The sequence below is a fragment of the Tamandua tetradactyla genome, chromosome 21, assembly GCF_023851605.1.
Source record: "Tamandua tetradactyla isolate mTamTet1 chromosome 21, mTamTet1.pri, whole genome shotgun sequence".
Taxonomy (NCBI): Eukaryota; Metazoa; Chordata; class Mammalia; order Pilosa; family Myrmecophagidae; genus Tamandua; species Tamandua tetradactyla.
In genome coordinates this window covers 35,609,886-35,637,799 of record NC_135347.1, presented here as the reverse complement: position 1 = coordinate 35,637,799, position 27,914 = coordinate 35,609,886, and the positions used below count along the sequence as shown (strand labels likewise).

The window sequence follows — 27,914 nt, the reverse complement described above, 5'->3', positions numbered from 1 at the left end:
CAATTTCCCTGATTGTGTACAGCTATTAAAAATACCAATGGCCTTTCACAGAACAATAGCCAAATTTCTTTTCTGGTCATGATATTTAAGATTTTAAAACAAATACCATCAAGTCTTTTTGGGTCTCAGTTTTAGGTAAATAATTGGAGTAATTTTGCTAAAGTGTTGAGATTCAATAATATTCTAAAAGGTATGCATAATCAAGAGAAGAATGTCCTCAACATAAGATCTGAATTTATCATTCTGAGAAAATTTTGTCTTATTTTCTCTGTGGTAATAAAACCAGCACTTTTAATCTATTTGTACTTTAAATGTATTAAGTACAAATTCTATCTACAGTCGCCATATTCCACGTGAATATCATTATAATTAAGAAAATTTTAATTTTATATGGAACGATATAGTATTTTTTTCTCTTTCAAATGTGAAATGTGATTTAGCCCTAAGGAGGTAAAAGTCAATCACATTTAAGAACCCTTATTAATTTAAAGAAAGAAAATCCTAGCTCTACAACATTTACCAATATTTCTAATAATTATTATGGATCCTGTACTGTAATAAAACACAGGAACTTTCAAAAACTTTGTAAACAAAGTTCATTAAAATGTAATAGAAATACTCTTAACAGTACAAAATATCATATACCCACCACTACATCTCTACTATTTTTGGAGGGGAAAACAAAGTGTTTTACACTAATTTTGAAAAGCAAATATGAAGTCGTGAATTTCCATAGGCAGCTCTGTGGTAAAAACTTTACGTAAAGCATCCATAGTAACTCTTTTCACTATAAGAGCTGATAGATGTGGGAGTCCAAACATGGAATGATGTTAATTTAATAAGATAGTCACTTCTATCACTATACATATAACCACGCTGTAAGTTGGTACAACTAAGAAACCAAAAAAGCAAACATTGTAATATAAATTCCAAAATCGATGAATTGGACCTTAACTTAATAAGAACCAAGTTTCTTTCCCCAATTCTTTTATGAACTAAATTTTTAAAATATCCTTATAGGTGAAATAATATGTACAGTCTCTATGTACATATATGGTCCTAAGTACAATTTCTGAAAATCATAATTTGTTTCCCAAATATATTGCTTACCTCCAAAATCGATGAATAAATTCCATTTTTGCCTTAACGTAATAGAGAATTTTAATATTTATTAATTACAAAACCTCAACTATGACTGAAACAACTACTTTCCGATATTAAACAAACATGCTGAAAGCTCAATATCTGCATGTTGTCTTGTACGTACTCTAGGAATTTCACACGTGGACATTTAAAATATATAAAGTTGGTAGTCAGATTTTTTCCCCTTATATATTGAACATACTTCTATTTCCTTTGAATAAGGGCCTAGAACAGTACACTTAGCTCCTAATACACAAATACCAAACAAGATCAAGAAAAAATAGGTAACAGTGAACTTTTCATAGAAAGGAAGTCAATGAAAATATGTCAAGGGGCATACTAGGAAATGTTAAGGTTGAAAATGATATGCAATGAATTAAAAACCAGTAAGAAATACAAATCAGATAACATTTGATTCATCAGCATAAAATAATTGAGAAGGGGAAAAAGATAAAATTACATTTTATTTTTCCTCACTTCTACCAATGTTCAAACTGATTTTGGTTACTGCCTTAAGCAGTAACCCAGGACTAATCCAATCTAATTATGTCTGATTTGGGGTTACTTCTAGCCCGTGATAACTACAGTAATAAATGAGCATTTATGATTCTTAACACCTGCTAATTTACAAACTTGGGTCCTCTGAATATTTTACGTAGAGTCGTATATACATATTACAAGGATATAGCCATGTAAAGTGACATCATTTTAAAAAATTTCTGAAAACAGCCAAGAAGAGAAAAAATTGTTTGCTTATTATAAAAGGAAATTACTTTAATCAGGATGGGACAGAAGCAATATAGATCTTATCCTACAGAAGTATCCCTCAACTAGGACTACCTAAAATTATCTCCCTCCTCATATCTTCCAGGGGGCTTTTGGAGATGTGGAGTGAGAGCGAGAGGCACAGACATTTTTTGGTTATCACAACACCTGAGAAATGTTACTAGCATTTAATGGGTGGGTTGTCTGATCTTAATGTAATGGCAGGACAATTCTATTTTATGAGCATTTGTACCACTCAAAATGTCAATAGCACCCTCTCTGAGAACCACTGAATATATTAATCATCTTTAGCTTTTGATGGAATTAAGGTAAACTTTTTCAGGGGAAAAATTAAAAACTTCAAGAAGTAAAAAATACTCCATAAATAACCACAGATATCTTAGGCCATTATTTTATTACTCCAAAAATATGGAAATAGTTACAGGTCATTTGGGTTTCCCACCCCACCCCACCCCCACTTTTAAAGACTCACTTTTAAATGAACTGTATTTTATCAGGTTATCCAAAAAAGAAAAGTCACTTTGGAGACCCAAGAAGCCAAGAAACAGGCCAGTCACAACTGTCTTCAATAAAATTTTAAGATCCTACAAGATCAGGTGATCAATCACTCTTTTAAAAATATGAATAATTTATGGAGAGTACAGAAAAAGGACAGTTTTGAAGGAATGGATGGATCTAAGGCTAAAATTCAAGTCATGATCTCTAGTCCCACCTGTGATTTTTAGTTCAAAACCAGGTAAACTCTTAAAAAAAAAATTTAAGAACTTTATTTTACATTGCTTCAAATTTTAACCCAAATATTTGAGTACTTGGTCATGTTAAGTACTGATATCAACTGTACATACCATTTAAACAGCAATGTCTTGGCTATATCCATTTTTCCTTGTTTATACTCTGTTATCGCCAGGGCTGTCAAGATATGAGCTTTATCTTGCTCTGATTCAACAACAGATAAGGCTCTCTCATAGGCTGTTACAGAGAATACGAAACAAAAACAGGACAATATAAAAGCAATTCTGAATGGCAAAGTTTTGTGGCATTTTTCTTTTCTTAAACCTATTTTCCAAAACGGTCTAACAGAAGTATTTTATTGTTTTCATAGAATAAAGACATACAATAATCCAATTTGCTTTAACAAGGTGATTCTGGGGGTATCATTAGGATTATGTGACATTTGCCAAATTTCACCTTTCAAAATCCACAAGGAGATAAAAGTCACTATCAAAAACAGTCAGCTTAGGCCAGAAGTAGAGGCCTGGAGCCTGATATATCACCAAGATTCCTACTGTGCAGAATCCATCATGCAGTGTAGCACTTCCAATGAACTGCACACACATGAGCTGGACCCATATATGTGAAAACGAACTTAATTATAATGTTTTAGAGAAACCAAAATCTGCCATTACCCACAATGGCTCAAGTCTTCATTTACTGGAAATTTACATTTAAGCACTTGAGGACAGTAAAGACCTGCTTTCAATGCTAACTCAGATATCTACCATAAGTGATCCTGGGCTTCAGTTTCCTTATCTTTATAATGAAGATAATACTCAACTCTTAGCACTGCTATAAGATCTACTTCATCACAACATTTTAGTTAGGTATTCTAGTCGGTTTTTAAAAAACGTTGCAATCTCAAATCCCATCTTAATATTACATCTTTCTGAATGTACGCTTCCATGTCAGCTCTGGAAAAGTAAGACATGTCCTTTAGTTTCATGTAATATACTTACCTTTGCTGCTTTCTTTATAGAGACCTTTCATAAATAAAGCCAATGCAAGACCTATAATGTCTTCCAACTCTTCCAGGGGTGTTGACTTATAAGTCTGGATTGCTTTATCATATTCACCAATGGAACTAAGAAAAAAAATGAAGTTACTTTAATAAAAAAAAAATTTGGTTTGTATCATCAAAATATAGAGATATTATTATGCTAAGGATCTGTTAAAGTTTAACCTACATTTCCTGTTTTACGTGGCAACTCAGTAAACTATAATCTATTAGTGTTAAAGCTGTAGAAAAAATTTTAAATTAAATAGAAGGCCGTGCTATACCCCATAAAAGGTCATGTTCTTTTCATTCATCCCTGTGGGGTCAGACCTACTGTGAATAGGACCTTTTGGTTCAACTGAAATATAACCCAGCCCATTCAAGATGGGTTTTAATCCCTCTTTAGGGTCTTTATGAGAGGATAAAACACAGAGACATGGGAGAGAGACCTTAGAGAAACACCTCAGAGATGCTAAGAAAGGACCCTCAGAAGCTCAGAGAAGAGGCCACTGGAACCAGGAGCTGAAAGCAACAAGACCTAGGAGCAAAGGACCAGCAGATACAGCTATGTGCCCTCCCATGCAACAGAGGAACCCTGGATGCCAACAGCCTTTCCTGAGAGAAGTTATCTTCCTCTTAATGCCTTAATTTGGATATATCCATGGTCTTAGAACTAAAAATTTGTAAACTAAAAATCCCCACTGAAAAAGCCAACCCATTTTGGGCATATTGCATTCTGGCAGCTTTAGCAAACCAAAACAAAGTCCTATCACTTATTTCAAATAGAATGTACTAGAGGGATTCACATTTTGCTACTTCTAAATTACATGTGAAAATGATAAGTTCTGCTAAATCATGAAGTGTCTTTTTTAACAAACTTTAATTAAAATCTCAAGTTATAAAAATGATTTCAAGTTGATTTTTAAACAAAACTTTACAATTGTTAAAGCTTACTATCATTTAAATATTTCCCTATGAGTATGTTTCCAGCGTCTTTGACAAGCTTAACAAGTCATTACATACCCAGTCAGAATCAATTTTTGGAGGAATATGGACATAATAAATTCCACAAACAAAACTGTAATAAGCTTTTCTGAGATTAGTAGGCAGAAATACATAAATTGTCATAAATGATACTAATAGCAGAAAATAACCTGTTTTGCTTGTTTAATAATGAAACAAAATTGTATAAGCTTGGCTAATATCACTTGGAATATAATCACTGTGTCTTTGAAATGCTTATTTCCAGTATCCATCACTGTAATTTAAATCTGTTAATGTGCTGTTGGAAATCTTTCCATATAACCTGTTTAATCTTGGAAGTGTGGATGGGGTCTAAAAATACAGACAGTCTTTTGCATCTAAAATTAGTTTTATAAAGGCAAGAGGATTTACAAAAAAATCAATAAACTAAATTTGAGAAATATTTTGATAAAGGGAAGAGAGCTTAGATTGTTTCAGATGTATACATACATATTATAAATATTTATTTTTAATGCACACCATCTTCAAAGATGTGATTACTTCGGGGGAAAGAAGAAAGACTACAGAGGGTGCAAAGGGGGCTTCAACTTTATTGGTAACTTTTTCTTTGAAAAAGAAGTCTAATACAAATGACAAAAGGTTAAAGTCTGTAACATTTGAGTGGTAAATGAATATTCATTAAACTATGCTCATACTTTACAATTTATTGCGTGTTTATGTACTCAAAATATTTCATAATAAAAACAAAATAAGAAGAAAATGAATGACTTGTTTTCAGTGGACGGTAAAAATTTTCTTCTAAAAGATTTATTTACATTAAATGAAACATCAAAACTAAAGAGAATAGATACTTTTTTCTTACAATTTCTTACCATATATCTGTTCTCTACTTCAACAAAATCTTGGAAATGACAGAGCTCTATTAATTCCTAAATACATTGTATAAAAGAATTGAAAGCAGAGGCATTCAGAACAGCAAAATTCTGTCTATGGATATAATTCAACTGCCCAGTTACAAAAGTAAAAAGTGGCTACCAACTATGAAGCTCCTTAAAGGACACAGGCACTAATTCCAAAACATCACGTCATTTTAATAATGTGTTTCATGCTGGGCCATTCAACATGGAGGCAGCTCTCAACTTTAGGAGCCCTTCCCTAACTTGAACCAAAACCTTCCTCTCATAACACATCCATTCTCTGCTCTAGTTCCACCCAATAAAAATAATTGGCCTTTACCTTTTTTTTCCATCTTGTTAGGAGCCAGATGCACACACCTCAAAATTTTTGTGTACAATTCCACAGGAGTTCTGGATCCCTAACATTCAACCCTAGTTTAAGACTAACAGCAAAATAGATAAATCCAATTCCTCTTCCAATTAACTAAGCTTCTTTTATTAGAGACAGCAACTGCTTCTCTTTTAAATGTTCTCTTGTCTCTTCCACAAACCATTAGTCCTAAATCTAAACCTGCTTTTTACAAAACACACTGAGGTTAGGTATCGTTAGAGGTACAATAAACTGTTAACACAGCCTGGTATTATGGGTATTAAGTATCCTTGGGGGATGTCATCAGCCTACTCATCTACATGTTCCACTACTCTCGAAACTGTTCACAATCTCACCAGTCCCATAGCTATCACCAGAAAAATATAACAGAATTTTGATGGGGAAAAAAATAGCTTACCATAACAATCTGCCATAATTTCTCATTGTAACATTACAAGCATCTTGATCTTCTGCAGTTTGTAACAACAAAATTGCCCTTAAAAAAAAGGACAGGTATTTTAAATTATCTATGTGCAACAGCAGTCTTTTAATCTTCCTCCTTAGCTGAATTTATGTTTTTTTCCCTCTTCACTGAATTTTAACATTGACTTGATTTATTCATACTTTAAGTTAGTACCACAAAAGCACTTAAATATACTTAGATTTTAGACTGTTAAGAAAATAATTTTAATTAAAAAAAACTTCCCACTTACTAAGCCAAATAATTTACCGTATTTAAGTTTTAAATATGCCAAAACTTTTCATCTAAAGATGAGAAACTACCATGTCACTGTTTTAAGCTTTACTATACATAGAGTTAACTGCAAATACTCTTTAACAATATTTATATACTAGTAGTTTGGGTTAGGAAGACAGGAAATTGACTGTTTTCCTATGGCCCTGCCAGTTATATAAAGAAAAATATTTAAGCAATATGGAGCTTAAAGAAGGGAAAAAAACATAGGAATATGGACAAGCCCATATTTCCTTCCTATGTTCAGTCCTTTTTCAGCAAGAAAGGAAAAGGTCTTAACAACTAAAAGAAGTTAGATATTTAGTAAGATTTTTTATTTTTATTTTGTTTTCTGTTAATAGGGTTATGTTTAACCACAGAGAAACAGCCAAGAAAGGCTTTTTATTCCCCTCATGCTATAGGAAAATAAAAATTTGTCTGACAAGTCTAAAAGACAGTATTACAGAGATTAAAGATTATACAATGTGTGGTTAGATTTATACCTAATTTATGGTTTTAAGCCTCAAACACTTGTTTAAGGCAGAAATCAGTAATAGTGATCAGTTAAGAAAGAGTGGTACATATCCAAGTGACTGTGGAGATTCATTTTGAGTCATAGGTATAACCTCTGTTATAGTCACAGTATCTGCAATTACAATAATATGTACAAAAAAGTAGCAAGCACCATAAAGCTGTCTAGTTTTCTGTTTAAAAACCTTGCTTACTTCCGGGTTCGATTCCCAGGGCCTGCCCATGCAAAAGAAAAAAAAAAGAACCTTGCTCACTGCTGTATTCTACAATATTTATACAGCTTGAAAGAAATAAAATTATGTTTTTTCACAAGCCTCTTTCCATATATACCTAGAAAAATAACTTCTTGATTATACAGCCTCTGGTACCATCTAGTGATTATTCTTTTGAACTGCAGATAAATCCATAAAAGGATATAACAAAACATTTAGAATTCTGCAAATACTTTTTACCCAGCTAAGGCTTCTTTTAAACATCTTATTTCCTTAGATTTGGGGCAGTGCTATGCCTTAGAAGTTAAGCAATCAGATATTTTAACTTTTCACTTAGTAGTTACTCATGGGATCACATTACTTTCTTATTCACCAATCAATTAATCTATACAGAATAAAAAAGTTGATTTCATTTTCTAGCACTCTTTCTAATCGTAGTCCAATCCTACACACTGTTTTTCTTGTTTCTTAAACACACCAAGTCCACTCTTGCCTCAAAGCATCACCCTTGCAATTCTTTTATCTGGAATGATCTTCCCCTGATAACCAAGTAGCTTGTGGCTGCACTTCATTCCAAGTCAGGTCTCAACTACCTCCTTAGTAAACCTAACCCTCTTAAACCTATTTAAAATGTCACTTTCCACCCCTGCACACTCTACCCTTTTACCCTTTGATTTTCTTTCAGCTGTTTATTAGCTCATTATGCACCCCTCACCCTGTCCTCCCCCACACTCGCTCCCCCAGAATGTAAGCTCCATGAGAACAGGGCCCATGTCGGTTCTAATTTGTTCCTAAATTACTAGTGCCAAGGACACTGCAGGTACAAAGCAATTCAGCAAATACATCATAGTATTCTCATTTCTTCTCTGATTGAACAGATGTATTTCTTTCCTTTCTGTTTAGCTTGAATAAGAATCAAAATATAGCTGAAAAATTTTCACCTTTGTAGATGCAATATACATAATGAAAAATCGGGAAAGGAGTCAGAACATTCATTTAGTAACTTCTTTGTGAGACTGAGACTATATAAAAAATGTCAATTGATAAAAAAGAACTGAGAATTTCAAATAAATGTATAGTTTACCTTTGGTATGCATCTGCTGCTTCCTTTTTCAGTTGTAGATGTTCATTTAAGTAACCCAACATTATGAAAGCTGGAGCATAATTCTGAATCCTTTCTGGAAATCCAGAAATACCTTTACTTTACATGTGCATACTGACTGCATTCATAAAATGTCAGTTTTATTTTCAATTTTTCAATATCTTCAACACCAGACTACTTCTAAAGCAGACTGGCACTGTTAAGGATAGTGGGTTAATTTATCTTGAATACAAAATGCCAGTAATTATTTTAGAACTCTTTTAAATTATTGAATAATATTTAATAGTTATATATGGTTTCACCTTATGTTTTAAAGTTTAAACATTTTTATTCCCAAAGGTATATTAATCAGAAATTCTAGTTTGTGTTAAAGCCTGTCTTGAGTTGTAGATGGAAATTCAGATCCGTGGTAAATCACTTAAATTTAGCAACAATTTCTCTTGTGACTCTGTTCTAATATCTATGTTTAAAAAACAATTAACTCAGTAAGATGATTTGGGTACTTTCAATGTATTATAAATTTCATGTATTTTTAAATTTAAAATAAAAAGACATATCTCCTAAGGTACGTGAAGAAAGAGAAACACATCTGATCTAATTAAAAGTAGTATTACCTTCAAATCCCTTAAATTGTTAACAAAGTACAGTGTAATCATATTCTATAAGATGATTAGCTTCTAGTATCAAAACATAAGATGAAAATCACTAAGTTATTCTTTAGAAAATCCCCAAAGTCACCAAATTATAAGCCTAAACATATACTTTGAATATCTTAAAGTAAAAACAGGTGCAAAAGGGGGAGATCAAAAGTGCTACTTGGCACTTCATGTATATCATCTCATTTAATTCTCCCAACTAACACTTCAACCTGTTATTATTATTACCTCCTCTTTCCAAGAAGTAAACAGAAGTTAAAGGACATAAAATATTTGCTCCAAGACTGCAGAGAAAGTAAATGGCAGAGCTAGAATAGCAACAGTTCATGCTTCATAGGCTCTAAAATGCTTTCCATTCAACAAGGAGTCTCCTAGGAGATCATTTTTGTCTTAAATCATTAGGTACCACGCAATTTTCACCATCCTTCAAAAGTCCTTACTAAAGTTTAAAAAGTAGATTGCCAGGCAATGGTGGGGGGTGGGGAAGGGAATATGAGCCAAATTCATTTATTATAAAATACTAATATTTAATTTGGAACTAATTAATGTAGAAAAGTTTTCAAATTATTTCAATAGTCATGCAAATATCTTGCCAAAATAATAGGTACCTTACCTATGTATTTATTCAAAACAAGTTGTGCTGCTGGAATAGCATTCATCTGGAGAATGTTGTACTGGTAGAGCTCTGTTTCTCTGTTGCTTTTATCTTGCAATGTCGTACACACCCAATATGCATAACCTATTGCTCCTTCAGTCTTTAAAAAAGTCAAAGTTAACATGTAGACATGGGGTAATAAATATGCCAACAAAAATTAATAAATGAAACAATCTATTTCAAAACAATGAATATCACATCTTAGTCTTGAGTCAACGTTAAGTGTCTTTAAATGAAAAATCACTATGATAATACACCTAAGAATATATTTAAATCACTTGCTCAAATCCTAGGTAGAAGAATCAAATGGGAAAATACAATACAGAAAACAGAGCCCTGACTGATAGGCTGGTTTTTCCCCTTTTCAGCAACATCCGCCTTCATCAATAAGCATATGAAACTAAACGGCTAAACAAAAGAATTACAAATATTTTCATAAATAATCTTGAAATGTCAATCAAGTCTAGCCTTTATTTTTTTCCAAGAGTCTCAGTTTCTATTCCACATGACTGCTATTTCATTTACTAAATCCCAATGTCAATTCTTCATCAGCTCTTGAAATCTGACAGGTTGTTTAAACTAGAAGTTTTTTTTAAATTCAAGACAGCTCATTTGTTTTTAAGAAAGAACAGAGAATAGAGACAACTGCTGCCATTAGTATCTTTTATCTCTACTTACTCATTTTCTTAACAAGGATAATACACTACTCATTAATGAATCCTCTCTCAAATTCTTACATGTATATTGAGTTCTGTAGTGTGCCTGAAGAGATCCATGGTATCATAACTTCCAACTGTCTCAGCAATAAGAGCCTAGGGAAAAAAAAGGAAAAAGAGGCTCTTAATGTGCTTAAAAGGAAAACAGTGGCAGAATGCTCACCTTCCATGTGGGAGACCTGGGTTCGATTCCCAGACCATGTACCCCCCCAAAAAAAGGAAAATAATAAACAAAATTGTGGAAAACTAAAAGGTTTACTAGTCACTGCTTTAAAGAAAAGTAAATTTATTTTACAATCTTGGCTACCATATTGCCATGGTTCAAAGGACCAGAATGATTGCTAAATTGGCACTTAAGCTGACAAACGTTTTCATGTTTCCAGATGTCCATCTGCAACTAGGCTATGAAGGAATAATCCACATAAAATTCTGAACACTGATAAGGCTGTGCTGCCTTCTCCCTTCCCTTACACCTCTGATCTATTCATATTGGATTTGTCTGGAGTTAGGGGTTCTTAATTGCAGGACCATCTCAGAATCACTTGGGGGAGCTTTTAAAGCAGGAGGTCCCCATCCCTCTGTACTTAGTTTCCAGGTCTAGGGTAAAGTCTCAACCATACAACACTTTTTTAAAACTTTCTTGGACTTTAAATATTTTACCTATGCATTTGGTTTTATAAGAGTACATGTATGATAGGTTAAAATTTCTTTTAAGCTCAGCTACATTTCCTAAGAAATCAGGTTTTTTAAGTTATCATACATTTCTAGGTTCCAGGAAGATAGTGGAATAGGATAGGTCGAGTTCACTCTTGCTCCAAAGAACAGCTAGACAAGGGACAGAAAGGTGACCGGGAAAGCTTAAGTGACCTGGGAAGGTCTTCTACACCACATAGGGAAGCCCTAGTTACAAAAGTTGAAGAATTCAGATGTTGAGAACTGGAGACCATCCAGCTACTGCAAACAGCCTAATGTACCCCTTTCAGAAGCCCAGAGCCCTCAGGAATGCAGAGACAGGAAGACAGGGAATAGAAAATAGAAAAAAAATGAAGCCACATTCCTTGAATGCAAACGTGCAATGCCCCCACCCGACTACCCCACACCCAACACACATCACCCAACCTGCCCACCATGATCCAAGCGCACCTGCCCTGACGACCTCCTCCTGCCCCAGCCTGCCCCACCTCTCCCACGCAAGCACATATTCTGCCCTGCCCCTCCTGAGACCAGCGCCCAGCACCTCCACCCCCCACTTACCCCTCCCTGCCCCCTGCAGGCCATTGCTGGTGTATCCAGGCTGTACGCTCTCACCTTTACACCTGGGCCACACCCGCCCCCATCCCATTTAGTCCAGCAACCCCACCCACCCTGAGCTCTTCACCCATGTACATCAGTCTAAGGCCCTCCCAGATATAATACATCCACCAGTGCACCCCCACACCCCCCAGCTCTGGGTAAATGCGGACCTGCATATCCAGCCACACCCATCCCTAGCCCATGCAGTGCAACCCTGGCCCAATGCCCCTAAGCTCTGCGCATGTGTACACCAGGGCTTTGTCCCCTAGACTCAGGCACATCAGGGTCACACCCCACAGACACCCTGCACATGCACAGTCACACCCTCCCTGCCTGGTGCCCACACATCTGTGCACCAACCTCCTGACCCCTGCACCCCAATCCCTTGTCCCACACATGCGCACACCTTTGCTCCACAACTCCTGGCAGATACTCATGTGTGCCTCTGTGCTACATAGCCCCACCTTACACATGTGTGCACCCCTGTTCCAACCTCCCACACCTGCGTACCCATGCCAGGGCCCTTGTCCACCCAACATTCCCAGTCCCTGACCCACATCCCACAACCCCCATGACCTGTACCCCACCCCTACATACTCACCGTCCACATCCTGGGCCCTCTTGGACCCCATTTCCAGCTCAAGGACACACTGGTGCTCTGCCCTGTTTGTGCCTCAGCCTCTGTGCCAACTACCCCACACCCTGATACCCACAGCCCCAATGCTCTACATGCCCACCCATATACTGCCTGCCCACCAGCCTCTGTGCATCTGCTCAGCCTCCCACAAAGCCTTACCTCTGTGTCCCCCATGCTACACCCTGCTCCTGCACTCCAAGGCCTGCCTGACTGTACCCCACCACCAGAGTTCCTGCACTTCACCTCCACAACCCTGCACCCCAGGATCACAGGCACCATCACAGCATCCATGATCTACCTATGTTGCAACCTTTCCCCACACTGCTGTGCATGCATCCTTGTCCACACCCATCCCATAAACACAAAGCTTTAGATATTGAAGAAATAAAATAATCATAAGAGGATACTATGAACAAAGTAGACAACTTAGATCAAATGGACAAATTTCTGGAAACACATAAATAAGCTATACTGACTCACGAGGAAATAGATATCAATAAACCAATCACAAGTAAAGAAATTTGATCAGTCATCAAAAATCTTTCTACAAAGAAAAGTCGAGGGCAGGTGGCTTCACAGAGGAATTTTATCATATTTTTCTAATATTATCAACTGATTAAGTCTCACTTCTATTATTACCCATTTACTTAAACCTACTAGTTACTTTCTGAAATAAATTTTTAAGAAAAAAAATAATTTAACATAAAAAACTACATAGGTTATTCTGATAAGCATCTAAGCACTACTAACCTAGACCAGTACTACTCAAAATGAGATTCCTGGAGAAGTAGCATCATCACCACTTTGGAGTAGTAAGAAATGCAAATTCTTGGGGCCTCTGGACCCAATAATTGACATAGAGATTAGCACAGTAATGCTAATGTTCCAAGATGCTACCATAATTAATTGCTTGTTTCACCAAATAACTAATATTAGACTTAAGAGTCAAGGGTATAATGAAAGATATCTAAACCGTGATAATGATTTTCTGATCTGGGTGATGCTCTTACCACTCTATTAACCAAACTAATCTACCAATTACTAATTCAGTATAATTTCTCAACCAAACAAGTGGCCTGGAGGCCACTCAGTCCAATCTCTTTCTTTTTTCAAGTGAGGAAACTCAAAGATGTGAAGGTGAAAATAAAACAAGTCAGTGGCAGAACTCAGTCCAGAAGCCAAATATCCAGACACTTGGAGGGAACCCTCATAAACAAGTGCCAAGCCAAACAGGAAGATTTTACAGAAAATAAGAAAACATAACCAAAATGATCTTTTATTTGTAAATATGCATTGAACATCAAAGTTCTGGATTTAATTTTTAAGCACAGTAATGCCAAAAAAGCCCAACTCAAAACCTAATCATTGGGTGGGCCACAGTGGCTCAGCAGGCAGAATTCTCACCTGCCATGCTAGAGACCCGGGTTCAATTTCCAGTGCCTGCCCATGAAAAAAAAAAAATCCCTAATCATTGTGGTACATAGGTAGCTCAGGGGTAGAATTCTTGCTCACAATGCAGGAGACCTGGGATTGATTCCCAGAGCCTGCACACGCCAAAAATAAAAACCTAATCATTACATGCTGTGTGGCCTTAGACATGATACTTAATATCTCTGAGACTGAATCTACATATCTAGGGTATAACAACAACTACCATCTGAAAAGACTGATGAAAGATTAACTGAAATAATGTACAAAAAGAGTGTAGCACAGTGATTGGCATAAAGTAAGCTTCAAATGCTATCTATTACCATTTATAATCATTGTTATTTATATTAACATCTTATCAATAGATGTATTAATAACTAAGTTATATATCTTACTTGTCCAATCCAGCACATTAAATAAGATGGATCAAGGGATTGAGCCATTTTGAAAGCTTCATGAGCTTGCTAGAAAAAAAGGCAAGAAAAAATAATACATCAAGTCATTTTATAAACTTGCTATTAAATTGCGTATGCTTAAAAACATAAGCTTAAACATTAATTATGTTTAAACCATGCTTAAAGCAGTTTTAGCTACATAGTCTCACAGCCTTCCTGGATGCAAAAGTTTTCTCTACAGAACTAGGAAATCTGGTTCCTAGCAAAAGGGCAATATAGATGTCTATTTCATAATCTGCAGAACTTTTAACCATTCAACCAACCATTTGATGGACCCAAGGTTTGAACACAGTGATTAAACAAGGCTATATCTATTTTCCTCTCTTCAGTTTAAAATAACACGGAAGTTAAGAACAACTATAACCAATGAAATATGAGCCATGCACCTGCTATTGGAAGAAATTTCTAAGAGTAGTCAACAATATAAATCTGCACTAAACAACCAAGAACAATCAAGAAACTTTGAAGGTACCTCATTTGAACACATTAACTTGTATGTTCTTTCTTCTGCTAGAAAAAATTATTATATGATGCTTAAAATTTTCTCAATAGTCTATGAGTGGTAGGAAACAGTCTTGTTTTTTCTATTAAAAAGTAATAGAAATGGACAACATTTGAATTCTGCTATCCATAAAACCACATTCATAGTTTATTAGCAATCACGTTTGCTTTGTTGAATTTTTTTTTAATTTTCACATATTTCAAAACTCAAATTAATATTTAATCTGAATCTATTTATAATCTTCCAAAGCCAGTCTTCTTTGCACTGACTTCATGTATCCTTGAAAATACTGCTGAAGCTTTTTTAAAAGTATGAGAGTCAATATATTAGCTAAAACATAGCACAGTATAGACATGCTATTATCCATAGACTTGTGGATATTCCAAAAATGACTATAAACATGCTCCTAGTTACTTCAGTTCTAATTCCCCGATGTTAACAGCTCAAGAACAACAAACTGTATTACAGTATTTAAAGGGATTAATATCCTCTAAAGCTAAAATTGAAATCACCTTAGCAAAGGTTAAATTTAAACTGCTAGAATGTTGTTACTAGTTAGCTTCCTTATTTTAGCCACTCTACCCTGACCACAGCTGAGATAGTTTTTCTTACATGTGTACAGAAAAAAAGAAAAACTTCCCCAAACAATTCTCGATATAATTTTTTTAATCTCTAAATGAGATACCGAGAGTATAAAGCCAGAATTTTTTTGAGTGGAACAGATAAGGAAAATAACTATTAATCATTCAACATAACAAATTTAATGTCATCAGTTAACTAGCACACTGAAGAGCATACTAAAAGATAATACTGTACAAGTATTTCTCTACAAGGAGTGAAGCTATGATGAAGAGATCATAAACAGAAAACATTCTTTACGTTTAATAAGCTAAACAGACAACACATTTACCTCAATCCTTTCATTTGCAAGGTATAACACTCCCAAGTTGGTCCATGCAACAGCATTCTAAACAGCATATTACAAAAAAAAAAAAACAAACAAAAACAAATTAGACCTTTGTTTACTCGGAAGCCTCAGAAAATTAGTAACAACTAAATTTTGAAGTATTTTATCATAAATGGACACATAGACACTCACAATTTGTTCTGATTGGATTGATTTGATGAAACAGTGCTGAGCAAGAGCATAATTTCCAATACCTGAAAAATACAGAATTTGATAAAACTGAACTTTATTACCTGAAACAGGTAATCCACTAAAAATATCAAAGTAAGTGTTATTCAGTTCTTACCCCTGTAACAAGAAACCACACCAAGAGCATTCCAGTATAAGTGGTTATTACTGTCTAGTCTCACTGCTTTTTTCAGACACTGAAAAGAAACAGTATTAGATCAATTTTATTTCTTGGAATACTGACATTCATATCAAGATAAATGAAATTTATGTAAAACAACATAGTAGTTAATGTATCACAAGCATCTTTCAGAAAAGTACTTTTCTATTTATAAAATTTTAAAAGTTTAAAATTTTTAAAGTTTATAAAATGTTCTCAAAACCATACATATAAAGATTTCTCCAGCAGCTCTTTAAGCTCATTCGTATTGTTGTCTAATTCAGCTAGATGTTGTGCTTGGCGATAATAATTAATTCCAAGATCACACCAGGTATTAGGTGTAGACATCAGTTTTAATGCACGACCATAAGACCTATGGAAATATAAAAGTGAATGTTCAATGTTTTGTTCTATTGTCCTAATTAAATGTGAATGTCATTAACTGGCAACCTTTATAAATTACCTTCCTCCAAGATGGAGAAGTTCATTTTTCTTCAGTACTTGTTTTCCTTCTTTCTGGCCTACAAGTATTCCCAAAACATTAATATTCACTTTCGATGGTAAGACGGCATACAGACTGGTGCATGCATCCCCAACTAGCTTCCAAAGGCAAGATACATCAGCTTGATACTGCAGAGCCCTAAAAAGACAACGTGAATTCTTCTAAGTTATAGCCAAATAGCATGGAGTTATCTCCCTGATTATTACTAACAATCAAAACAGAAAAATTGTACATGTGATCTTGATAAAGAGCTACTTCTTAGTGAAACACAGTAAATGTTTTATTTACCTCTTCCTAATTGAATTATATCATATCACACACACACACACACACACATTAGAAAGAGAAAGGGAGTAAGGGCTGGAGGAGGGAAAAGAGAGGAAGAGACTGCTTTAAGTGCCAGAAATTTTGCAGACATTTCTTTGGTACACATCATTTTTGTTAGAGTAGCAGAAATCACATAAATAAATCAATAAGTTTTCCAGGAACAATTTACCTTTAGTATGGAATTTTTAAAAACTATGCTCTTTTTATTTGTTTAAGTATATAAGGCAGTTAGGTTGGCAACTCTTTTATAGTTGATTACTATAAACTCAGGTTCTTACTTTCACAGACTTTCCCTCAAATAAGAAAGACTAGTAAAGATATATCAAAATACATTTGGTGGGCGGGCCGCGGTGGCTCAGCGGGCAAAGTGCTTGCCTGCTATGCCGGAGGACCTCGGTTCGATTCCCGGCCCCAGCCCATGTAACGAAAACGGAGAAACAAAATACAATAAAACAAGAAAATGTTTAAAAGATGTTTCCCTTTCTTCCTCTCTTCCTTCCTTCTATCCTTCCTTCCTTCTCTCTGTCTTTCCTTTAAAAAAAAAAAAAAAAAAAAAAAAAAAAAAAATACATTTGGTGGGCCAAATGATTTTTATTCTCTGAAAACAAGAACAACAAAAATCTAAATATGAAAATGTGAAAAACACATTTCTTGAAGTAAATAAGCACAGACTGAATGGAAAAACTCAAAGAGTAAACAGAAATATTAAATATATTCATTGAGGCTACTTCTTTCTAGGATGAGAAAATCTTAGTTATACACTTCTCTTCATTTTTCCCTTCCTGAGATTTTATAAATAAAACACAGCCATTTCATTTAAGCCAAGTCTAGGCAATAAGCTATCACAAACAGCTATGTCACTGGCAGATGGACAAGCAGATGGAACATTTTTCATAGCCCTTTCTACTCATGGAGCCCAGCCAGAAATCATTTTCTGATATCTTCCTGAAATATAATATTAATTACTGCAGTCATGACCGAAAGCCTACTATCAGGATCAGGAGGTAAGACAACACTATTTGGAGTTCCTCTGCCTAAATATCTTAGCAACATTTCTAAAATTGACAGCTTGAAAACAGAAAAGAGAGATAAGAGTAACAGGCAATTTTAATAGCCTAAACTCTTATCTCCCTGTAAATTCAATAAAATGTAGTAATGTTATGTAAATTCAATAAAATGTAGTAATGTTAACTCCTAATCTAGAAGTAAATACAAACCAGAAGATTATCATAAAAAGTTTTATATACCTCCTTATAATTGGCTGTGAATGCTACACACTATCCAGAGCAAAGTTTCCAAGGTACTTGTAGCTAAAGTAGCCTCACCCAAAGGTTCACATTTATTCTTAGACACCCGTTCAAACAAAGCATGTCCTCTTCACAATTTAGTCCTCTTTGTGATGAGCTAAAGACATGAGACTTGAAAAGTAACAGTAAAAATCAGTGGGATACCAAAATGTGTGTGCCCCTTGACTACAACTAGATAAAGTAGATAATGTGGAAAAGGAATGAGAGAAAACACACCAAAAGACTAAACAGTAGGGATATTTTCCTCTATTTCACAAAGTTTTTATATGGGATTATACCACTGTTATAATAAAAAAGATAAATTTGTACAACTGTTTGAAGGAAATAAAGGAAAAAGACAAAATATCAGTGGGAAAAAAAGGCTAAGGCTTTCATTTCATGTTTGGTTTACATTCAAAACAAAGCAAATCTGGAGCAAACAGATAAATAGGAAACAGAGGAGGCAGGTAGGAAAAGAAAGGAAAGAAAACACAAGAAAGAGATGTTTAAGTACAAAAAAATTTAAGCTATATGTATAATTTGTGTACTTTTTAAAGTCATCGACCACAAATAATACTTCTGCCCTAATCAATGCTTTTACTGTTCTATAAAATATCATATTTATTCAAATTTTATTGATTTCTTTCTTATTCATAAATGCCAACTTTTTCCTACAGTTCCTTTCCAGGAACTAAAACAGATTGCTCATTCCTTAATACCTTCAACCCTACTAAAAATTCTAAAATAGGCCCGAAATTTTACATTACACTGAAAGTAAAGTTTATTGTGCACCTGAAACCCTATTTCCTAATCTGTTCCAATTAGAAAGATGCTCTCACTTTCAGGTCTCCTGAAGAAGGATGTTAACACATGGTTTCAGAGCTGTAGCTCCATTAGCACAGACTGCTTCCACCTTCCCACCTTTCCCTCTGCATCTGACATGTAGGTACTCAGACCATACTAATTTTCCCAGAATGGAAAAACAATATTTATGTTATAGAATTGGCTCATCTGTTATTCGTTATGTTTGAAATTCTGAATAATGATTGCTGTATTTAATAGATAGAGCAATTTTCTAAATTTAGCTGTATTAAAATACAAGGAAAAGACCATGATGAATAAAAATACTAACCATGTAAAATATTCCAGTGCTTTTTCTATGTAGTCTACTGCTTTCCCATCAAGGTAATCAACTAGAGCAGCTTTTGCCATCATAAAATGGCATTCGCCTAAACCTAAAATCAGATAAGTTTGTAGTTATCACTAAAACATAAAAGTAAAAGAAATACTTAGAATAAAATTCAAATGAAATTACTGGTGTTATCTTAAAACCACTCTCAAAAAAAATGGTATTTTATAAAATTTTCTTAAGGCATTTTTTTTGCATATTTTTAGTAAGGAATATAAATGGCAAGGTTCTGTTGGAGTAAACATGCACCAAAATTGATTAAAAGCATACATATGGAACCTAATAACCATATCCTTGACTTTGGCTCAAGTTACTTACCTCTTAAAACCTGAGCTTTGAAAATGGGGATATTACCTAAATCTTATTCTCTATCATATTACTGTTTATCAATTATTGTGAAACAAGATTCGATCATTTTATATTTGAATCTGTTTAACGAACTATACTAAAAAGATAAAATGGAATAATAATTTCCTAAAGTGCCTAGAATACACTTAATAAATATATATTCTTCCTTTAAGAAATATTTTTACAAATTGAAAAGGAATGTTTTTCCGAACCATAAGTTACATATCACTTTTTCTGCCTTAAGCCTCAACTGTTTCTTTAAAAAGGAGATGGAAATGGGGGAAAAACATATATAACAGAATTTAGGTTTTTAAAAAAATGATCAGATGTAATCATAAAAAATTTAGATATTCCAAAGATATGTAAATTAAGCAAACATATCAAAATTTAAAATATAGGAGAAAAAATTTTTTAGAGATCTACTTTTAGACCTAATAACTATAATACTATTTGTCTGAAAGTTAAATCTTATACTGTTATGTATTAGCTGTTATGAAACAAGACGATCTTTTTATATTCGAATCTGTGTAACAAGCTATACCATAATAGGTTCATACCGAACATTTAGTGTTGGTTGAAGAAGTCCTTCTCAAGTCACTCAATTCATTTAGGAAATTTACTCAAAGATTTTATACTTCAATATCACAAAAGTCAAGGAAGCTATTAAAAATAAATTACCTTTCAAAGCAGGCACATAATCTTCTTTCTTTTTAATTATCAGCTGATATTGAGCTATAGCCTCCTTATATTTGCCTAGGATTTGCTGTATTGCTGCAACCTTAAACACACTGTATATGGATTCTGGGTTCAGCTCACTCGCTTTCATGAAGGATTTCAAAGCTGTTGTATAGCCACCTCTGCTTAAGTATGCCTCTCCTAAAGACTCCCAACAATTGAAGTCCTTTGGATCTGCCCTTAATGCTGCCTGTAAACTAAAATTCCAAGAAATAGTAAGAGAACTAATAGTAACAGAACTTTCACATCAGAAAGAAAAACAATAAAAAAGATAACAAACTAAATCACACATACTCTTTCAATTTATAAAAGTGCTATTGGAAGCAGATACACCTGTTCCTTTTATGATCTGCATTTTTTTATACTAAGAAATTTTTATTCCAATTTCAGAAATGAATAATATAAAAATATTGGGGGGTTTTTTGGGGGGGAGGAGGGGTATGCTGACTAGAATATCTTCTCCTTGACAATCTAACAGAACTCTAATTTTCTACCCTACCAGAACAGATAGACATCATAGTTTGCTTCGTCACCATCTTTACACCCCCATTACCAATCCTTCTAACAAAGAGGACTATCACAGATGAAAAATCAGGAATAACAGGCATGCTTTAGATTTTTCGTCCATTAAAAAAACTCAAAATGCCAGTAATTCTAGAAATTAATATAAATCGCAAACAACTTCATCTTGATTCAAATATATTTCATTTAACTCTAAAGTACAGGTGAAACCAAATGACTAAAATTGATCATCTATGAATTGCTCCAATGCTTTTCAAATGGTAAATGTCTCCCCTGAGCAAAAATAATGCATGTAGGTGAGAGAACAACGAAGATATGAACCTTAGCCTTTTATCATTTCTAAATTTCTATTGTGAATATACTACATATATATTATTAAGACTTCATTTCACTAGCCTAGCTATCTCCACAACAAGAAGCCATCATTTAATCCATCTTTGCAATTCCAGTGCCTTGAGATAAGTAATAAGCCCCAATTAACCATGAATTCATTTTGCTATTTCTTCCCTCAATTACAATCTAGTACAAGACAACTTTTAAACTGTATTTTGAGTATAAATGAATTTTAAGTTAAGGAACCATTAGGCTAACAGAACTTAAATATAATAAGATGACTTACTCAGCCACTGCTTGAGAATGCTGACCAGCTTTCAAGTAATAAAGTCCTCGCCTAAGCCAGGCCCATTTTGCTGTTCCAGCACTTGCCTTCTGAGTTACTGTTGTTAGAACAGCTAAGGCAGCTTCCTAATAAGTAGAGAAGACTAACATAAAAAATGTTGAATATTTTACAACACACACATATATATTTACCATTTCTGATTTTTTAAGCTTATAATGATCTACACAAAAACTACAGTTTCAGCAATGTGATGGGTAATACCTGTCCATGAAAAGAAAATCAGCTCCCTTTCTCAATGGAGTAAATGACAAAAATGATAAAAATATTTCTATTGCATCACAAAGGAAAATTTTTTAAATGATAACTTTCAAATGTACACATACAAAAATATTTCTACGTGTATATTCAGGATTTAAAAAAAGGTATTTAAATGATTACACATACCATCTCTTCAAGCTCCACACTTAGGTCAACTGCTGCAGCTCCAGATTCAGCATCAGTTTCATCTAATTCAAAAGCTTTCCTGTAACATCCACGGGCTCTGTTTTTATCTCCCACTACATCTCTGTAGTAATGACCTAAATAGCGGAAAACTTTGCCCATATATGTATCTAGTCTTGCAGCCTTTGGAAATAAATATTGATAATAAACGAATATTAAAGTTTATTTGAATGGATCTCTTTTAAACATAATAAATATACAGATTAAAGGAAAAACAAAAGGAGCAATTTTATTACATATACAAAAATATGCCAAAGCATTATAAGATTTAAGAGAGACACAGAAGTTGGCACCCACTGCTTACAGGAAGCAAGCTTAAGTGTAAAAATAGTACTTCTTCGTTAAAAGAAATGTGAAATTTAAGCTATTAGTGCATTAATCTGCTTTTATGAGGGAAAGGAAGAAAGTAAGATTTCTAGATGTTAAACAAAAATAAAAGTTGTTAAGCATCTAGAGGTATATATGATTCATATGCCCATAATATTATAGTGGAAGTTACCTAAAAAGAATATTTTTTCTAAAGATAAATATGTCTAGTTTTCTATGAAATATATTCATTAAATGAGTAACTTTTACATTTTAATTTTCCTCCTTCAAAACCAAATAATATTCTCACAGCCTTATGAATGAGAAATGAAACACAAAAAACATTCCAGTAAACAATAACTTTGTGTACCTAATTTCTATGAGTATTATTTATGATTTTATAATTAGAATTATAAGAAGTGGATACTAGCACTTGTTTACCTTTAGAAAGTGGGTCAGAGCCTTTGTTTTATCGTTTCTTGTTTCTTCACCCATGGACCAATATGTTAACCCAAGTTGGTAATGATATTCAGCAACTTCAGCATCTTTCTCGAGAGCCCTCTGAAAACTAAGTCACCAAAAGACAGTAAACAGGAATATAAAAATATAAATATAAACATATAATAGAAGACATCTAGTTGGAATGCTCAAACTTTGAGAGATTCAAGAATATCAAATCAGAAACAAGTCATTTACTTTAAGATTTAGATTATACTGAGGAAAAAATTATTTTTTTGAAGAGTTTCACATTAGCCTTTTAGAACTACCATTATACAAAGTGCTCAGGACACATATATATCCTTACTCAGCTTATTAGATTTCAAAGCCATCATGGAAATCTTCTTATAGTCACTGTGTGCTACATGGTAAATACATTTCTTAAAAATACTACGACTTAAAGCTTACAAAGATCAAATTTATACAAAACCGGATATTCATCGAGCCCAATCATTTTGAATTTTTGAGAAATATAATAAAATAAAATATAACAAGATCTATGACCAATCTAAACATCCTTACCATTTTTCTGCCTGGAGATAGTTCTTTTTGGTAAAATGAATCGAAGCCTCAAGGGCATGAGCTTCCGCTAGGTCAGGGTAAGAAGAGAGAAGATCTTCTGCAATCTATAAGGTAGATACATGTGAATTATATATCCATATAAAAATAACATAAAACTTTAAAAAAATTATCAGTTTGCATAAAAGAACCAACCTTTGTAGCTTCGTCTAATAAGCCTTTGTTCAGATAGGCCAAGCTTCTGAGAACGAGCAGTCCTGGGATATTGTTTGCATCAGAAACCTAGAAAATAATTGCAAAGAATTGCTATAAATCTCCTTCAACACAATACAGCAAGGTTGCTTTAATTAAAGAAAGTACATAGTAGAGTAGGGTATTAAGGGGATAAAGACATAGAGGTTCTGATTTCTATCACTATATCACTTCCATTCTTTTTAATCTTTTTGTTAGAGAAAATTTCAAATATATAAAAATTAGAGAGAATAGTATAATAAACCTGCATGTATCCATCCTCCAGCTTCAAAATTATCAACTCAAAGCCAATTTTTTTTCATCTATACCTCCACGAATTTTACCACACCCCTGTAGGTTATTTTGAAAGAATGCCTATATATGATAATTTTAAATCTGTAATAGTTCAGCATTTACCTCTAAAAGATTTAAGTTCTTTTTTTTTTTTTTTACATGGGCAGGCACCAGGAATTGAACCTGGGTCTCCAGCATGGCAGGTGGGAACTCTGCCTGCTGAGCCAACATGACCCGCCCTTACATGCATTTTTAAATGGCATAACCACAACACTATAATCACACCTAAACAAAACTAACAATAAATCTTTAATATCATCAAATAATTAGTGTCCAAATGTCCCCAGCTGTCTCATAAAATATTTGAACAATGTATTTGTTTTCATCAAAATCAAAATGCAAATAACATACATTTCAATCTCTTAAGTCTCTTAATATATAATGTTCCCTTTCATTTCTTTATTTTTCTCCCTTGCAATTTAACTGCTGAAAATATCAGCCATTCATGACAGTCTCACAGTCTGTATTTTGCTAAAGGTACTCTCATGGTGTTATTTTTTGTAAATTAGTAGTTAGATCTATTCAGAAGCTTAATTTGATTCAGCTTTGATGTTTGGGCAAGAATACCTCATGTGCACTTGCATTTGGTTGTCTCTGTCTTTTTCTTTATATTGTTAGCAGCCACTGATCCTCAAGATTAGATATTAATTCATTAGGGATTGCAAAATGGTGATTTTCTAATGTTATCACTCCTTAGTCACTTATGAGTATTTCAATAAGGAGAAATTTTCCCTCCCTTCATCAACTATTTGGTTATCCTGAGGAATAGTTCATAAAGGGAAGGCAGATAAATGCTAAATGCTTGATTCTTTCCTTTTATTTATCAATTTCCAGTTGTCTCCTTACCATCTTCCAAAGATTTCTTTTACTGAGGATATTGTGTTGATTTTGTTTTTGTTGTTGTTAGTATCATCGTGAACTCATGGATTTAAATATTTTTGCTGTGCTTCAATCCACTGCAATCACCGGTGAACTTCACTTCTTATACTAGGCTCCTGAGTTCTTCTGATATGATCCTATTAGCCTTTTAGTTTCCTTGCTTTCTAGCATGACAAGATGTTCTGGGCTCATCTTGTACATTTTCTGTCTCACACCTGGATTTAGTTGTTCTCCAAGGAACTTTTCGTTTTGTTTCTTGTGACAAAATTATTGGAAAGACTTCTATAAAGGATTCATACAAAACAAATAATTGATCGGAAGACAAGTAGAAAAGAAGATAGAGGTTCTTGAATGATGCTGACAGTGTTCTAATTTTAAAGAAAAATTGTTATATGCCAAGCCCTTTGAAATATACAAAATGGTGATTCTTTTCAAAGAAAAATTCAAATTCCTGCAATTTACTGAGTGCCATAATTTTCATTTAAGATAAAAAACAGTTTTTTCCTGTCAAAAATCTTTACATGCACCATGTTGTTTTAATTAATAATTTATTAGTTATGTATTTTCTGCAGGGAATTTCAAATGCCTCAAAGCAAAAATATTTAAAAAATTAGTTTCAAAAAAAAAAATCAGTTTCCTTCTTAAAGAGCAATCTTCCCCTGAGTGTTTTAAGCCGAATCAAACAACATTTTCTACCATGAAGCTACTAGTGTTCTTAATTATCCTTGTCAACAAAAGTACTTAACCAAAAAGCACACAAATCACTTCAGGAGTTTCAAACTGTATTTGTGATGGCTAGGTTCATGTTTCAGCTTGGCTAGGTGATGATGTCCAGCTGTCTGGTCAAGCAAGCACTGGCCTTTTTGTTACTGCAAGAACATTTTAAGGACTTAAATCATCAGTACATCGATTGCATCTATGCTGATTACATCTGCAGTTGGCTTCCACAATGAGAGACATTTAATAAGTTGAAAGCTTTTAAGGGGCAGGTGATAGCTTCAGCAGTCAGAAGCAAGAACTTCTGCCTATACTTCAGCCAGCCAGCCTTTCCTGGGGAATTCACTGGAGTGTCAGCTTGTAGCATGCTCTATGGAATTTGGACCTGTGCATCCCCAGTTGTGTGAGATACTTTTATAAAATCTCACCAAATTTACAGATTATCTCCTGTTGGTTCTGTTTCCCTACAGAACCCTAACTAATACATATGAATAATTTACAAAAAGCTCAGATATGGTAAATTCATACCTCTAACATAAAATTTGTGTAAGTAAATATTTGTAGTAGGGAGAAAGTGTTTGATGCATGGTTGACTGGAAACCAAATAAGGTTGAAGGAAAAATCTCAATGATACAACTACCTGATTAAGAGTACAAATTGCTTCTTCTGAAGATTCATAATCTGAGAGTTTAATCAAAGCCTCAGCTTTCAAACGAAGACAAAGATTCTTCTGATGATGACTGCCACCTGATGCACCGAGATTATCAATGTTCTTAAGAGCTGACAAAAGTAAGGACATCTGAATGAAGAAAATCCTATCGCTTTAACTTTTTTCCTTTTAAGGATGACATATTAAGTTGCAGATACAAAAAGCATAAATTACCAAAACAATACACATGAATAATATTTCAAAGTAAATATAAACTCTTCCCTGAATAGTTTATGGGAAGATATGAATTTCAAACAGAACTCTATCTTTACATTACATATAATAAAACATCCTGAAACACAGCAACAGTCATATCTTCTATGTAATATTAGTCCTCAGTCAAAGTCCCTGTAACAAGCATGATAAAAAAAGGATAATGGAAGGAGAAAGAAGGTGAATTAGAATGGATCAGGGTGAACCATTTCTCAATTATAGTAGGCAATCAGCTGGGTCAGGCGCAGCAAACCACTTTTTGTGATTCTCTATCCCTAAACCTCACCCCATCATGTTTAAATAGGCTCCAAGATGCCTGATATTTCCCTTATCTCTGCCAGAGAACTTAAGAACTTATAAAGGTCCTAGATATACCAGAAACTTCCATTTTCCAAAGACAGAGCACTTCTATCCAAGTATAAACTATGTCAAAATTTCAAGGGCAGGAAACCCGTGACTAATATTCACCATCAGTTTAAAAATGACATGCATGCAGACTTGGTATTTTTTTAAACCTCCTCATGAGATTTAAATTAATCAGTATTTTAAAGTAATATATACATAGCATCTGGGTTTTTAAAGCCACTATTTTTCTCTCTTAAGATTAAAACAAACAGGGCTGGCAACCCTTATGTGTAAACCCAAAAGGTGTCAAGAATACCTTGATTGCATGATAGAATAGCTTCCATAGGTTTATGCATTTTGACTTGGGCTTCTGCCAGATGAAACCATCCAGTTGTGCAAAGAGGGCTTTCCTTTAAACCTAAAAGGATAAAGACAATCACAAATCCAAAGTTTCTGTGATTATTCAAATAAATGATACCACCATCTATTGCCCAAATCAGACTTCCCATCTCTCCATCTTTGACATCTGTATTAGTCACAGTCATAATGACTCCACTCCATAATCTGTTTGTCTTCAAGTACTATTCTCCATCTCTACTACAACCACTTCAGTTCAGACCTCCATCACCTTTATCCCAGATCACTGCATGCTATTTACTCCAATTAATTCTCTATACAATAGCCAGAATATTTCTAAAAATATCAGATTATGAAATCTGCCTGATTAAAAGCTTTCACTGGTTCCCCACTGCCCCTAGGATAATGTACAAACACCTTTATAAGGGTTGCAGGCTTCTCCCCAGCTTCACTTCTTGCCCCTTCTTGAGCCCTTATTTTGCTGAACCATCTGCAATTCCTTGAACATCAGCTTTCCTTTCATCTCAGACTGTTTCACAGGTTTTTCTCTGGTCTTGGAAAGGTCCTCCCACCCCTTCATCCTCCTGGTTGG

General features: G+C 34.1%; 1 protein-coding gene across 4 annotated transcripts in view; it reads right to left on the bottom strand.

Moving 5' to 3' along the window:
- Positions 1–27,914, bottom strand: part of SKIC3 (SKI3 subunit of superkiller complex) — a 116,035-nt gene that overhangs the window by 47,447 nt on the left and 40,674 nt on the right. For 3 of the 4 annotated variants that reach the window (XR_013167067.1, XM_077139123.1, XM_077139124.1), the window contains exons 10-30: positions 27,282–27,383; positions 26,336–26,478; positions 23,713–23,799; positions 23,521–23,624; positions 22,942–23,068; positions 22,138–22,317; positions 21,694–21,818; positions 20,496–20,749; positions 19,413–19,515; positions 16,629–16,805; positions 16,394–16,538; positions 16,124–16,202; positions 15,970–16,031; positions 15,781–15,837; positions 14,309–14,377; positions 10,577–10,651; positions 9,798–9,939; positions 8,511–8,604; positions 6,369–6,446; positions 3,663–3,787; positions 2,775–2,898 (exon numbers count right to left, since the gene is read on the bottom strand). Coding sequence is in view for 3 of the 4 variants with exons in the window: in XM_077139123.1 (XP_076995238.1) it covers positions 2,775–2,898; positions 3,663–3,787; positions 6,369–6,446; positions 8,511–8,604; positions 9,798–9,939; positions 10,577–10,651; positions 14,309–14,377; positions 15,781–15,837; positions 15,970–16,031; positions 16,124–16,202; positions 16,394–16,538; positions 16,629–16,805; positions 19,413–19,515; positions 20,496–20,749; positions 21,694–21,818; positions 22,138–22,317; positions 22,942–23,068; positions 23,521–23,624; positions 23,713–23,799; positions 26,336–26,478; positions 27,282–27,383 (2,452 nt within the window). In the remaining variant the exon portion in view is untranslated. The remainder of the gene's footprint in view (positions 1–2,774; positions 2,899–3,662; positions 3,788–6,368; positions 6,447–8,510; positions 8,605–9,797; positions 9,940–10,576; positions 10,652–14,308; positions 14,378–15,780; positions 15,838–15,969; positions 16,032–16,123; positions 16,203–16,393; positions 16,539–16,628; positions 16,806–19,412; positions 19,516–20,495; positions 20,750–21,693; positions 21,819–22,137; positions 22,318–22,941; positions 23,069–23,520; positions 23,625–23,712; positions 23,800–26,335; positions 26,479–27,281; positions 27,384–27,914) is intronic. The other variant, XM_077139125.1, reaches the window with a different exon arrangement.